General features: G+C 36.5%; 1 protein-coding gene across 3 annotated transcripts in view; it reads left to right on the forward strand.

Moving 5' to 3' along the window:
- Slc26a7 (solute carrier family 26 member 7) overlaps positions 1 to 16,462 on the forward strand; it is a 104,878-nt gene that overhangs the window by 21,247 nt on the left and 67,169 nt on the right. For all 3 annotated transcript variants that reach the window (XM_046464990.2, XM_046464991.2, XM_058585608.1), the window contains 2 exons: positions 3,647 to 3,757; positions 8,573 to 8,745. In XM_046464990.2, the coding sequence (XP_046320946.1) occupies positions 3,647 to 3,757; positions 8,573 to 8,745 (284 nt within the window). The remainder of the gene's footprint in view (positions 1 to 3,646; positions 3,758 to 8,572; positions 8,746 to 16,462) is intronic.

The following is a 16,462-nucleotide window of genomic DNA, read 5'->3' on the forward strand; positions in this document are numbered from 1 at the left end:
CTCAGTACTTGGGTTGGTGGATTTTATGTTAGTTCTATTTCTAGGTTTTTTTTTTTTTTTTTTGTACCAGGGATTGAACCTTAGGGGTTTTTTACCTCAAGCCACATCCCCAGCCCTTTTATATATTTTATTTTGAGTCAGAGTCTCACTGGGTTGCTCAGTGCCTCTCTAAGTTCCTGAGTCTGGCTTTGAATTCACAATCCTCCTGCCTCAGCCTCCAGAGCACCTGGGATTACAGGCATGTGCCATCATGCTCTATTTCTAGTTTTTGGAGGAACTTCACAAATTTCCATAATGGCTGTGCTTGTTTACATTTTCACCAACAATGCACAAGATTGTAAGATAGTTCCCAAGGTGTGTATATGGTGATATTTTTTTGCCTACCTATTTTTCCTCCTTTTCTGGCTCCTTGGAGAATAATCATCCTCTCACTCTTAGTCCATTGATTCCTATAAGCCAAGATTCTCTGCCTTCAGGGATAGGAAGAATCCCAGGCTTAACTGGTTAGAGATTTTTACCTCTCTGATCAAAATAATAATTTGTTCTCAGGACATTAGGCATACTTTTCAACAGCTTTTTATTGATGTTTTATGTTAGAAAGTTGTACAACTTTTGTTATTTTTCTAACTTTTCTTTGAGAGATCTTGCTGCTTTTTTTTAAAAAAGTCACTTTTATTGAGATAAAATTTACACTTTATTACTTTTTTCAGCCTCTCATGGTCTCTGAGGCCATCATTTTTTTTTTCTTTCTGCAGGTAGAGTTAGCTCCTATGTTCAGTTTGGCCTTCCTCCCTTGGGTCAGTTTGAGAATCTTTAAGTTCATGATGATTAGGGTCTACATTTTCTTGCCACCTACACAGATCTGGTTGCTAGGATCTCTCAAGCAGGGATCAATAAGAACCTGTACAAGACACAGCAGATTCTCTCTTTCAGGGCAGGACTGAGCAAACAGTTTTTCCTGGTCATGAAAGGGTTCTATGCCCTGCACTGGTTCCTCTCCAGAGCCACAGTACTTAGGCCTCCCCAGAACTCCAGCAGGTCAATGGGCCTGCCATTCTCTGAGGAACCTCATGTTTATGATCCCATCCTTTTTCTCCTCAATGGTGAAATCCCAGTTTTCCCTCCAGCTCTTGAGGAGAGATGAGCCGATTCCTCTCTTGTTTGGCGTGTTCCATCTCTTGTTTGGTGTATTTGGCATTAAAGCATGCAATTGAGTACCTAAGTTGTAGCATGAACTTTTACTGGAATTTCCCCTTCCTGGCCCAGCCATGTCTTTTCTAATCTGATGGGTTATCAGAACCGAGAAGAAGCTGGGCGAGAGGATGTCCTAAAATTTCAAAACTTCCACCATCTTGAATCCCAGGTAAATTTTTAACCACTTATCTTAATACATAAAATCCTTTACTATTTAATGTATGTTGTTAACCTCTCTTGGCACTGTCTCAAGTGAATCTCTTTAGTTGAGCATACCAAATGACTCTGCATTCCAGAACTAAGCAAGCTCTTGTAGAACTCTGTGCCATTGAGTAGATCCTGCAATCTAAAATAGTCTCCTCACCTTCACTCCTCAAACATCCACTCCTCATTCATTTTTTTTTTTTTGCCCATGTATTATTCACCATTTCCTCCTCTTAGAAGTCTTCTTTGGGATTCCATCATTCATTCCCCATCTTAACATTTTGGTTATATTTAAATTTATATTATATTTATATTTTCATAAGACCATAAAAGTGAGGCAAAAACATTGTAGAAATTTTGTGTAGGACAAACTCAAGTTTTAGAAGGTTGTCATTTGGAAATGTCTCATTGTATGTGATAGAAAACACAATCTGATGTAGCACAACTAAGAAGCAAATTAATCGGTTTTATAAATGAAAAGTCCTGAGGTAAGATTGGAATGTCAGGGAGGAAATGAAATGTGTAGCTGATGGGCCATTTGGAGTGACTCAAGATTCCTATCTTCCCACTGCCAAATGTTAAGGGATTCCAGACATTTCTACCAACTCTTTTTTAATGAGAGCATATGTGAGATAAGCTGAAAAATAAAGCGAGAAAGACAAGTTTTGGAGGGAAAAGTGAGAGAAAGAAGAAGAAGAGGAGGAGGAGGAGAAGGAGAAGGGGGTTGGGGGAAGGAAGAGGGAGAACATATTGTGGGACACTTTCATATTTGACTCGATAGCTATCCCTACTTTCTAATTGCTAACCTAGAACAATACCTCTAGTTCTCCTTTTCTTCCAGACCTGAAGTTGTTGATTAAAGAAGTAGCACAGTATTGCATCTTAATTTCCTTTCATTGGGTTTTATTGTTAGTATTTTCTCCAAATTCCAAGCTCTTTTTCTCTTATGGAATTACTGGTAGTTGGCCCTTTTTTCTTAGAATGAGAAGTATTTTTGTTTTAGCAACGCTAGGCTAAATACGGTACTTTTTATAAAGTTAAACCAAAATGTGAAGAGGTAGGGGATAGTCAGCCTTCTAGTGCTAACTTAGTTCCAAGACCTGCCTTAAATGCCAGCACTTACAAACCAGATTGCTGACTCTCATCATGTTTATATGACATTCTAGAGCAGCCTCTGCCACCGACTCCACTGCAGTCACTTTTATTGCATTCAGACTAAGAAATATGGACATAATTACCCTAAGTACATGTATGAAGACACAACTGGTGTGACTCTACTTTGTGTACAGAGACATGAAAAATTGTGCTCTGTAATGTGTACTATGAATTGAAATGCATTCTGCTGTCATGTATAACAAATTATAATAAATAAACAAACAAACAACAACAACAAAAAGAAATACACTACCAATAAACAAGCAATCCAGATGGTTTTTGAAGAAGGTCCTTGGTAGAATTCTCACCTATTTTAATCATGGCTAAAATGTGTCTTGTACTACTTGAGAAATATTTTATGTATGATTACAAAGGTCATTTTAAAAATAAATTTAATTTAATTTAAAATGTAAAAGTTCAACAGTAAAAATGAGTGATATTGGAACTAGACTGTTAGGCCCCATAATGTGAATAATGATCTGTCCTCAAGTATAGGCATTTCTACTGCCACCTCTTTCCTGTTTGTAACTTGTATAGTACTTTACACCAAATCAGATGTCCAACGTTAAATTGATAGACTCAAATGGATTTGTCAGAACCTAACATAGTAGTTGCTTAATGCCAGGGACCAACTACAGACAAGATCACGTTAACGAACCTGTTCCAATTCATGTTTTGTTCATATTTAAATCACCAGTGGTCCTTTAGAAAGGTCTATAAAAATTTTCTATGTGCATGTAACATACAAACTATATAGACAGAAATATCTATGAGGAATTAATAATTAAAAATTATTTCTTACTTGATCATCAAAGGAGCACACTTGATTTTTTTTCCACTCTAAGAAATTATACCTGAGAGATAGACTAGGGTCCAGTTAATGGGAAATGGATAGGTTCATGAATTAGCCAAGTCACTGTACCATTAATTGAACACACATTTGAACTAATGAGTAATTTTCTCCCATTTAGGAAAAAAATGCCAGATTTTTTGGTTGAATAAATAGAACTATTAAATTATTTCATTTGGCCTCAATCGTGGATTATATCTTGAGGTTATAAGATGGTCCTAATCATTCTGGTCTTCTTCACAGGGTTGGCCTTTGCTATTCTCTCATCTGTGCACCCAGTGTTTGGTTTATATGGGTCTCTGTTTCCTGCCATCATCTATGCCATATTTGGAATGGGACGACATGTTGCCACAGGTAATAATTCCTGCCTATGCTTATGCTTCTCATGTTAGTGATAAAAGAGACTCAGAGTGATTGTTCCATACTGATTACATTTCCAAAACAATTCTAACTTCACTGTTGAAAAATATCAGCAAATATTGCTTCTATATATTTCTGTGTTTTGGATGGTCAGTGCACACTGTGATTTATTGCTATCTTACTGTGTAACCAAGGTTATTGCGAAGGATTCTTTGCATTTTTAAGTTGTAAAAAGACCATGAAAAAGCTGGGCACAGTGGTGCACACCTGTAATTCCAGTGGCTTGGGAGGTTGAGGCAAAAGGATTGCAAGTTAAAAACCAGCCTCAACAATTTAGTGAGGAACTTAGTGAGACCCTGTCTCAAAAAATAAGGAAAAGGGCTGAGGATGCAGTTCAGTGGTTAAGGGCCTCTGGGTTCAATCCCCAGTACCAATTAAAAAATAAAGACCATGAAAGAGGGGGAGGGTTTACAATGAGATAAGAGGAAGTAAGAACTTGAAGGAAAACACAAAGACTATAAAATTTAGTAATTCAAATACTGAAAAATGTCTTACACATGTGTTTGATATTTGGGCTAAATGATCTTCTAGGTTTCTTCCAGGCTAGATTCTGTAATACCCTTTAATTGGTATGTATCTTGCCTTAAAACATGAGCAGTCATGATTATTCTGCTACTACAGAAGGCTGGTTTGGTGTTAGTTAAACTTGGGCATAGGTCTCCTTTTTTGTTTGCTATCTATGTGATCTGGACAAAATTTTAAAGCTAGCTCTATTTGCTTCTTCCTTAATAGTAAGATGCCCTCCTGCTGAATTTCATATAATCATACTGAGAACTAGATAATTGATGAACAGTGTCTAATTTAGTACTTGTTTCATAAAGTTTAATAAAGTTAGCTGTTATTAAAAATGACACTTTAATCTTAAATACTAATAAAGTACTTTAAAATGGAAATATATACACATTTCTATATATTTTCTATGTGTCAGATCTTAGCCTCTAATCATTTTGCAACCATATCTTCAGGGATCACTTTGTGTTATTGATTGTAGTAGTTTCCTAATGCTGATGTAACAAATTAGCATGAGTTTAGTGGCTTAAAACAATACAAAGTTATTGTTCAGTTCTGGAAATCAGTAATCTGAAATGAGTATCACAGGACTAAAATTGAGTCAGCAGGGCTTCATTCCTTTCTGGAAGCTCTTAGGAGGGAATGCATATTCTTGACTTGCCTGTCTTCTAGATGTTTCCTACATCTTCAAGGCAGCATTATGGCATCTTCAAATCTCTCTCTGACTCTCATCTTTTTCCTCCATCTTCCATATTTAAAGAACCTTGTGATTACATTGGATATACATAGACAATCCAGGGTAATCCTCTTAAATTAAGGTCAACTGATTATCAAACTTTAATTCATCTGTAACATGAATTATTCCTTGCCAAGGAGCATAGCATGTTCACAGGTTCTAGGGATTAGCATGTAGACATATTTGGGGGACATAGTTTTGCTTACCACATTGACACATAAAATTTTTCATAAAATATTTTGTGTGTAATGTTTGGTTTTTTATATCCATAACTTTGTTATGGGGAAGGATTGACAGCAAACCATCATTTAAAGTATTGCTACCTAAACTCTTCTCTGTGAATCTGCATTGCATGGGAGTTTGTTAGAAACACAAAACCTTGGTTTCTACCTCAGACCTACTGAAATACAATCAGCATTTTCACAAAATCTCCAAGTTTTACATACACGCATATGCATAGTCAAGAGCCACATAATGAAATTTTAGTCAACAATAAATGACATAGAAGAACATGATCCCATAATAAGAACCTAGTGACACCATAGCTATCTTAGTTTGAGTAAGTACAATTATGAATGATGGTATTTGCCCAAGAGAAATTGCTTACAATGCATTTCTTATAATGAATCCCTGTTATATACATGCCTGTATATAAAATATCAACATTATATATATATATATGTATGTATATAAAATATATATATATATATATATATATATATATATGTATGCATATGCATTCATCTTTATGTATACATAAGTTTCAAAACCATTCATATACTATTCATTAGGTACTTTATTAAGAGCATTACATGTTACTTTGTTCTATTTCTTACCTATTAAGTGGGCATTATTATCTGCATATTTCAGATTAAAAAGAAAATAAAAACAACCACAAACTCTGAAATTCAGAAAACTTCCTGGGAGGGCACAAATTAAAGTCAGAGGTGCATGGTTTACAATTCAGAGGTGGCCAAATATAAAGCCTAAGTTTTTTTCTTTTTTCTTTTCTTGACAATGTGGTATTTTAGAATGAACTTTTCTTTTATATTAATGCAAAAGAAGAACACAATAATGAATTAGACATTCGTAAAGCTTATTAGTTAATTATCCTGCTTTTTCATTTCTGAATAGTTTATTTTCATTTTTGAAAGATTTTAATATGTTCTTAGAAAAAACTGACTGGCTTATAGCTTCAGAATGGACCTCACAGAATTCCCTCTGTTTAACACAAGAAAAGGCAAAACAAAGTTTACCAATAGGCCATAATTACATTACGAAGTAAAAAATGTACAGTTTGATAATATGTACATGTACCTTTACATAAACCATTTTATTACCTAGGAAATCACTGAAGACATTTGTTGGTTGAGTAGTTTTGAAATTACCATTTATATAAGACTTCAACTAACAAATTATTTAATAAATTATTAACAGCTGTAGGAAACTTATGGTCTATAAAGTAAAAAATAGATATAATTTCTGTGACAAGAAATAATCAATTAACTTATTCCTTTGGCTATAAAAGGAAAAGATGGAAACATGGGTAAGAATCCAATGGAAACAGAACTAAGGAAGACAACCAATATGTGACAATTCAGATTTACTTGTCTTTAAATTGGACAATTTTTTGGTACATGAGGAAGGGCCATCTAAATGGCTTTTCTGGGAGAAGAAAAATGAACAACTTAGAGAAAACTTAGGAAGATAATATAAGAAATAAAAATAAACAATCATTTTGCTTTGTGGTCCAGGAGATTTAAAGATTTAAAGCAACATCTGATTCACTTTCAGGACAATCCTGCTGTAACACATCCTGAAAAATATATCTTATCAAGATAAGATTCTATAGTGAATGTTCCTTCCTTAATAGTCACTATCCTGGGTGCTAGAATCTTATCTCTCATCATCAGATATATTCATTCCTGGATGCATTCTTAATTTAGTTTTTTTTGTTGAGGACAATAATCAAGATGATTTATTTATGATTTATCGAGGATGACTTTGCTCACTAAAAGAACTCTTCAATTTTCCATATATGTTTATGGACCATCAACTCTAAGAGTAAAGAATAACAGACCATAAGAGAGCAATCTGATCTTAATCTTACTAAGAATTGTCTGCCTAACATTTATTAGGAGCTAACCACATGCGATTAGATGTTTGCTATTTGATATGTGCTGTATTTTATTATCCCATTTTTAGCTTCATAACAACCCCATTGGGTGAGAAATGCCATCTGTTTACAGATAAGGAGGTTGAAGGGTGACAGTTCTGGGACTTAAGGCCACCTTCATTAGAATCTATAATCACCACATTGTTCTAAATCCACAGCACATCCTGCCCTTCTTATTTAAAGCCTCTTATCCATTGAGACAAGAAGATTGTGTGTGTGTGTGTGTGTGTGTGTGTGTGTGTGTGTGTAGGGAGGTATGTTCCATTGAGACTCATATCTGTTGGAGTCCTGTTTTGCTTGCCCTGTGCTACTCCATGCTTTGTGTTCTATGGACATCTTGTCAAGTCCATTTTTTGCAGTCTCCATTATAACCTGGAGCAAAATAAGATTGTAAGTAGTGATTTTGGGGGGATGTTTGCACAGTGCAGTAGTGTTGTTTTTTTAAACCCAAGTTTTCTGAGCCTTTCTGTGGGAATGAGCATTTCCCCATCCAAGCGGCAGCATTTCAGGCAGTCTTTACCAAGATGACAGGCATAGGAACTCTTTATAGGAAAAGGGCACTCACTGAACATGGTCCCACACATGCAGAAGGCAAGGAGATTCTTGGTAAATATTGCCAGCCTTATCTAGCAGCAGTAAATGTATATTTAATCATTTTATGAGTCACAGGACATTGTTATACTATAATAAAGCTACACTTGGTTATGAGATCATAGTAGGGAGAAAGATTTAAGCCTGGTCAGGAGTAACTAGAACAGATCCTTGTGAATATCGAATAGCAGCCAGCATTGAAAGATAAGTAGCATCTGCATAGGAGCATTTCAATCAAAGGGTTCATATGTAACTACTGAGTTTACTGAGGTCTTTGAACTTACCTCCTTTAAGTTCTCCCCTAACCCTGAAATATAGGTATTATTAATTGCCCCAGTTAATGGATGAGCTAACTTAGACCCAGAGTAAGGCACTATAGGTCACATTATTGATAAATTGAGGTACTGGATTTAAATGCAGGCCACAATCTTAACCACTGCCCCTAGGACATTTTCCATGCCAGTATGCAGAGAGGAAGGGAAATACATGGCCCAGGAGGTCATAGCAGATAGATGAGTATGATTGCCTGTTAACGAATGTTTATGTATACAGAGAACGCATGTATCTACTTCTTTCATAGAGAGGGGTGAAAGGTGAAGTGGGGATACAGATATTGTTTCTCATAGATCTGTTTGGCTTTGCAATATGGCATCAACTTTAATGGTAGAATTCAACAATTTTGATTATATCGTTTTTCTTGAGTTACTAATTGAAGGTTCTCTGCATCTCCTTTTAGGCACCTTTGCCTTGACATCCTTAATATCAGCCAATGCTGTGGAACGGCTAGTCCCTCAAAGCAGCCAGAACCTCACCACGCAGAGCAACTCCAGTGTACTAGGCTTATCTGACTTTGAGGTACAAAGGATTGGAGTTGCTGCAGCTGTTTCCTTCCTGGGAGGTGTGATTCAGGTAAGTAATACTGAGGCTTGAGAAGGCAGAAAGGGACCCAGTAGCAAGGGAAGCTCTTGTTCATGGGCTTTTCGAGGTGGATAAAGGGCAGATGTATTTTATATTCTATATTGTCTACTACCAAGAATAATTACTCTGTAAGTGCTGGTTAAGTGAAAGAGCTAGAATCAAGAAATTGAAGTTATAGAGTAGCTGTTGCTGGCTTTTTAATAATGAGCCTTCTAAAAAATGTTTATTAAAAGTGGAATAGGCTTCCTTGGAAGGTAGCCAGACATCCTTGTTTTCACACAGTGACCAGATTGTCCCTGGAAGGGAATGTCATGATTAAAGTTCCTATAATGGGAAGGAGATGAGATAAGACTCTGAGAATCCTTCCCAACATTTTATACTACCTATGCTAGTTACAAATGGTACTTAGCTTGTGTTACAGGTTTGCTAGTCTAGGTCATCAGACTCAGATCAGGATTAGTTCTTGCCCCTTTCCAAATTAGGTGTGTATGTTAATGCCAAGTTCGCTACAGTCTATTTTTTTCAAAATATTAGACTATGTAATTTGCCGTTTTTAATCAGTGTTCAAAATTAGATAACTCAGACATGACTATAAAATAAATATAGACAAGGCATTGGATATTAGATAGGGAATTGTCTGTTTCATAGTCATTTTTGCTTACTCCCTCACTGTAAACTGAATTCTATGTACACAAACTTCCCAAATGACTGTTTTCTGGGTTGGTAGGAGCTCTTATTTTACAGTGCCATAATTACAAGGTCAAAGATTATGTAAAGGTCAAGAAGGGAGACAAATAGTTGATTATTGCTTGGAATTGGATGGAAAGAAGAAAGGAGGTGACCTAGAAGAAAGAAAAATAAAACTCTAAGAGTTACATTGCCTTCTAAGTGTGTCAAAAAGACTGAAGAATTATGGATGTGAGATGAAATGAGAATAAGAATTCAGGTCTTCACAGTTATGAAAAAAACACACCATCTGAGTAGCATCTTTTTCAAAGAGATGGACCAGTTGGTATTTTCCAAGGCATAGGTCTGGTTGCCTGGGGGTTCTGTAATCTTTGTTTTTCCAAACATGGATGACGTCAAGTGTGTTCCAAGACTTCACAGGCTGGCTGGCTAAGTGTCCCTTTCCTCCTCATTTGCTCTGTGTGAGGCGGTGAAATACCTGTCATCTGTCTTCATTTTAGAAATAATCAGCCATGTGAGCTGGTGATTAAACATGGATGTGCTGCATTGGATTGGATATAGGTTTCCCTTAATTTCTGTACATGCAAAATAAAAATGTTTGTACTAAGATGGCAAAGACAATATTTTTTCTCCTTGTTCTGTTGCTTTCCATTCATGTTTCTCATTGAATTTATGAGTTATAATAAGTTTCAACTTTCTTTTATTCTATACATCATGGAACAAATAGTTTTAGGTGCATATTACTATATTAAATGTCTATAAGAATACATAATCAGCAAGAAGACCAGGAATGATCTGCTTAGTCTCATTTTAACCATTTTCCTAAGTCCAAAGCAATAATCAGGTGTTTTATTATTTTCTAAGCATATTTGGGGAAGGATTTAAATGATAAAACAGAAAAGTAGAAGCCAGGATTCTAACATAAAAAGTAAATCTCATTTTCCAGACTGAAACTCCCTAGAATTGTAAGAGTAATACAGGATATTATTAAAGATAATAAAAGTAATTTCATTTTCATGGCCTTTTACTACATGTCAAACCAGATCCAGATAGTTGCATGCTTTCTCTTATAACTTCATCAAACATCTGCTTTTCTTCCCCCGTTAGCTCTGGTCCTGGATATGTGACCTATGTTTTAGCCAATTTTCTAACAGATGGCTGGACTTTATTTGACCTCCAAACTTATCTGTCCATTGTCATCCAGATCCTTAGAGTCTTTTAGATCTCTTGGATCCAGCTCCTTCGTAAATTTTTCTTTTCCTGCTTATTTGAAATTCACTGACTAGGAGGGAAGTGACTTTGTATCTGAGTTCTATAAACACTGGTGTTGTTTGCCTTCTGTTACACTGATTTGTGTGGTATTGTTCTTAAACATCATTTGTTCTCAGGTGTTCCCCAACCCCCAAGACCCAATAGATGAGATAATTTAGGTGAATAAAAATATATGGTTAAGGTGTCTCTAACAATCACATCTGATCTGATCCCTAGAGTGTGTAGGTTAGAAATGCTCTCAAGTAACATATAGCATACTCTCAGGACATTATGCCATACAGACATGAATTGCATTTGGTATTCCAGGAAGTCACAGAAGCAGGGTCTTGAGGGGCTTCAACATCTGGCAACACACCAAAGTGATGAACTTATCTTCTTTTACTGATAATAAGAGTTCTGTGATATATCAGTGCATTTCCTTTTTGGCCTTCTTTTCTTTTGATTCACAAGACCCTCCCCTGATTGTGCTTTCATTTATCCATTTTTCCCTCACACAACTCTGTACTTTTTCACTTTGATGATATCCTTTAATATCATTTTAATGATTTGAGTATGTCTACCTGTTTAATTTTAGCTAGCCTTGTACAGTTTTAGAAGAAAATAATGGCATTCTACTATCTTTCCTATCCCCACATCCAAATTATTTCCCCCCTATGCGTAATTTTTTTTCTCTCACAGCCTTTAAGATTTCATCTTTATTCTCTGTCATTGTTTTTATAATGTGTCTTGGTGTGAGTCTGCTGTAATTTTGTACATTTGGTGTCCTGTAAGCCTCTTGTATTTGATTTTTATTCCATTCTTTAGGTTTGGGAAATTTTCTGCTATTATATCATTTAAAAGATGGTGTATTCCTTTGGTTTGTATATCCGCTCCTTCCTCTATTCTGATACCTCTTAAGTTTGGTCTTTTCATGTTATCCCATAATTCTTGGATGCTCTGTTCATGGTCTCTTACCATCTTCTCTGCATGGTCAACTCTACCTTCAAGATTATATATTATATATTTGTCTTCATTGTCTGAGGTTCTGTACTCCAAGTGGTCTAGTTGGTTGGTGAGGCTTTCTATTGAATTTATAATTTGGTTTATTGATTCCTTCATTTTGATTAGTTCTGCTTGGGTTTTTTTTTCATGATCTCTTTATTGAAGTAGTCTTTCACTTCCTGTATTTTTTCTTTGATTTCACTCCTTATACTATCCTTTATTTCACATATCAATTTAACTATGTACAATCTGAACTCTTTCTTAGACATTTCTTCTACTGTGTTATCAGTGGCTTCTGTTGTTGAAGTATCTTGGTTGGTTTGGGGCGCTTTATTCCCTTTTTTTTTTTCATGTTGTAAGTGTGTTTTCCCATCTAAAAATATGGATCTAAGGCAGCATAAATTCTACCCTCTAGACCTACAGTGTTCCTGAAGGTTTCTAGCTCTTCGCCTTTAATGGTGAGGCCAATATCAACAGCATCCAGTGAACACAATATATAGCCTTAAATCTAATAACTCTCACTAAGGCATCTACTGCTTTCTCGCATTAAACCAAAATGATGAGAAAATTTGTTAAAATGGTTTACAACTTCAAATGGTGGATTGAGAGAACAGAGGTAGTGTAATATGCAATATTCATGAGGGAGGAAGAGAGAAGCTAGAAGTAAAAATTCACAGGAAGAATGAAAGAGGAGCTAACAGAGATTGGCTGTTGGTTAGAGAAAAGTTGGAAAGAAAATCCAAGAAAACAGACAAGAGAGAGGAAGAATATGAACAAAGAGAAAAAATTAAAGACATAAGAATACAACAAAAATGCAAAACAACATTCATGTATCGTTCTCCTCCACCCACTGATGCATAAAAACCATCCTGTTCCAAATATGGTAGAGAGATTAGCAAATCAAAAAGTAAAATAAAATAAAATAATAAATCTTCCTGGAAAGTTGAACAGTCTCTGTCAGTTTTCAACAGTTTCTCAGCCTGTCTTTGACATTTCTGGGGATCACCAAACCCAGATCAGCCCTCGAAAACCCAGTCTCTATCCCACCAATCTGAGCTTCACATACCTCAGGCTACGCTGCAGTCCCAAGATCTCAATGTTGCTCCTACTTGCAGTAAGACCACTAGGGATATACTAATGCAAAGGAGCAACCCCGAGATGCAGCAGCAAGACAAGGGCCACCAGCACTCTTAGCAGGAAGATCACAGTCTCCTCCAGGAGGGAGTCCCCAGATAGAGGTTCTTGTGGTGGTAAACCTGCTGGCATCCGGGCCCCAGGCCCTGGGTGGTGTCCCAAAATGGGTGCAGCCTCATGCACTCAAACTTGGAGTCTCCCCTGAAGCAGTCCTCTAGGCCGTGGTAGACGTAGTAGTGGCAGTGGTTGTTAGCTGCAGGCAGCAGGTCAGCAGTAGTGGCGGCTGCAGCGGTGGCTGCAACTGCAGCTGTGGGGGCAGCATCACCAGGCTGGGGATCAGCTTCAGTTGCATCCAGGGCAGTGGTGTCTTCTTTGGCAGCATAACCCAGAAAGAAGACCTCCAGGCGACCTCAGGCAGCAGCATGGAATCAGAGGCAGCAGCAATGGTGGTATTGGTGCAGGTGGCAGTTGATTGGCAGGAGACTTACGGTTCAGCGGCAGTGACTATGAAGATAGTAGGAAGTAGCAAGGTAACCGAGGTGGTGCCCAGAGAAGAGACCTTTAGTTCTCTTTCCACAGCAGCAACGTCAGCACCAAAAGTCTTTTAAGAAAAGAGTTTTTAATTTTTATGTGGTTGTGCCTTTCCCTTTTTCAGTTTTGTCAATAATTTCTAGTGCTATAGCACATGATCAGGGAGTGTTATTTGGAATATTTCCTTATTACCTAATTTTCTAATATTTTCATTATGATCAATTTTTGTGAAAGAAATTTCATGAACACCTGGGGAAAATAAGGCATAGACAGTCTTATGTTAAAGATCAAGATATAGCTAAAAATTTTACTTTATTGATTATGATAATTTGATACTTGAAAATCTGATCTTTTTTGCACTGAGAATGGTGCATTACTGTAAACTCCCTTCACCAGAATAATGGTTTTGTAGGTGTTTGATGACCATTTAGGTAAGATGTATATGTGGGTGTCCTAAACATAAATGCATCCAAATGTCTCTCACTCATTGTCATTCAGGTACAATAAATTATCCCCATCTCTATTCTCCCTCAACACTGTATTTACATTACTAGTATAAATAAAGGGCACTTATACAACCACAGCAATGTAATGTGATGTGTATCTGTATTGTGCATTAGATATGGGCCTTTAAAAAATAGTCGTAATGAGGTATAATTGCCATTTAATAAGTTCCACATCTAGAAATTGTATGATTTGATAAATGTTGACATATGTATAAGGCCATGAAATCATCAAGATAGTGATATTTATCATTTCTCAGCCCCATTTTTTCCTGGAACATCTGTAATCGTTTCCTGTCATTCCTATTGATTACACCCCCATTCCTTGGCAACCACGTTTACTTTCTGTCACTATAGATTAGTTTGCATTTTCTAGAATTTTATAAAAATGAATTCACTCCCTCCTTTTTTTAAAAATTAGGTCTATTTTTTCTTCTTTCCACTCAGCATTACTTTATTGTTGTTGATCTCTGTTTTAGTCAACATTTTTGTTGCTGTGATCAAAAGACCTGATAAGAACAATGTAGAGGAGGCAAAGTTTATTTGGGCTCACAGTTTCAGTGGTCTCAGTCCATAGATGGTGAACTCTATTGTTCTGGGCCCAATAGGAGAACATGGTGGAAGGGTGTGGCAGAGAGAAGCAGCTCAGGACCTTGCACCAGGAAGCAGAGAGAGAGAGCTCCACTTACCAGGAATATACCCCAAAGGCTCCTCCCTTCTGCAGTCGCACCCTACCTGCCTAAGGTTACCACCCAGATAATCCACATTGGTGGATTAATCCACTGATTAGGTCATGCTTCTCATAATCTAATCCTTTCACCTCTGAATGTTCTTGCATTGTCTTACACATGAGCTTTTGGGGACACTTCATATCTAATCCATAACAATTGTCTAGGTTTTTTTTTTTCCAGTGGTTTCACAACATTGTAGAAACTTCTGTGGTTAGAACTTGTGTAATTTCTGATTGGATCATACAGTGACTAAATGGCCTATGATGTAATTATTTTGGTTCCCATTCCTACCATCCATTTGTAAGACACATTAAATATCTCATTTGCCAAGATAGTCTTTTGGTGTAACTGATGCAATTTTGTGTTATTGGTATTACTTTAGAAGGAAAAAAAAATGAATAAAAGACAAGTTTTCTAGCCAAAAGACAGTAGCGGCCAAGAGAGAGAGAGAGAGAGAGAGAGATTGCTTGCACACTCACAGCAATGAGGTGTTAACATCAAGGCAAGGTAGAGCCTTTTGAAATGCCAGTATCAATAAACATTTCTGGTAGGGAAACAAACACTTAATAAAAGTCAGTGCACTTTTAAAAACATTGTTTCTTCTCCCTGTAGCTTTTACTATTCTCTCTACAATGGGCACTTTGCCCATTTCTTTTTCCAAGAACTGAGAGAGGTCTGGAATTGTCCTCTGCCCATTTACTTCTGGAAATTTCCCCAAGCTCTACTTTTCTGAAGCAACCAAAGGACAAGATTTCTGCCCTGGAGGATAAGGGATACACGGCTTCCTTTGTTTGAAAGTTGCATCAGCATTGGGTGACACAAGGTGGGGTGTTCGGTGTAAGGGTCTTGGATTATTGTACCACTGAATTTTGGAAAAACATGATCTTCTGCCTCTAGGGATGATAAAGAAACTACAGACCTAAATAGGAGATTATCCAATTATTTTTGGTTTCATACTAAACTTTTATTTTTTGTATTAAATAAGAAGATCAGATCAAGAGTACAGGAAGAAACAATGATGCTCAAACTTAACCTGCCCATCATACCTATATATGTCATACTTTATTTTTTTTCCAGAAAAATTGTCAATATCATTCTTTTGTAATGCAAGAGGAGGACAACTTCAAAAATAATAATGTTTCATTATTTCACAACCATTTTAGTCAGGAAGTCATTAATCTGTTTAATCTAAATCTTTCCACCTGGGTTTGTACCTGGCAAAACTAAGAAATAAAAAGCTTCGTAAAATTAGAATTATAACATTCTTCAAAATTCATAAAAATAAAAATGTCTCATGTTCAAAAATAATATTTATTATCCTACCATATGCCCAGCTCTGTTCTAAGCCTATTGCATGTATTCATATAGTCAGTCTTCACTGACATGTTTTCACCACTAGGCATATGAAGATATTGAAAGGTAAAGTGGATTATTTAGAATCATAATTAGGAATTGGCGAGTAGGAGTCAGATTCCAGTACATACTCTCAAAACTGCTATGCTGTGCAGATTTCTATACCAGTACTAAGAAAGGAAGCAAAGTAACTTAATCCGCCATCTTGTAGAGCCAGGCATTGGGCCAGCTCTTTCCCACATTTTACCTTCTTAACATTAGGGCAGGTGTGTGCCAGGTGGTGGATGGCTTCAAGGCTCCTTTTGAGTCCACTTGTGTGACTATTTCTTGTCATTCAAGTTTCAGCTCAAATATACTCATCTCGAAGGAGCTTCCGGGGATATATCCAAACTTCCATATGTCTTACATTTTAGGACTTCTCAACCTACCAGAATTTTTTTTTTTTTTTACATATTTGCCTCCCTTTCTACATTGTGAGTCTCTATGGAACAGAGACTGTTTATAATTCTAGCAGCT

Source organism: Marmota monax, unplaced genomic scaffold (assembly GCF_021218885.2).
Source record: "Marmota monax isolate L192 unplaced genomic scaffold, Marmota_monax_Labrador192_F-V1.1 WCK01_AAM20220418_F8-fsc00003, whole genome shotgun sequence".
NCBI classification, from domain to species: Eukaryota; Metazoa; Chordata; class Mammalia; order Rodentia; family Sciuridae; genus Marmota; species Marmota monax.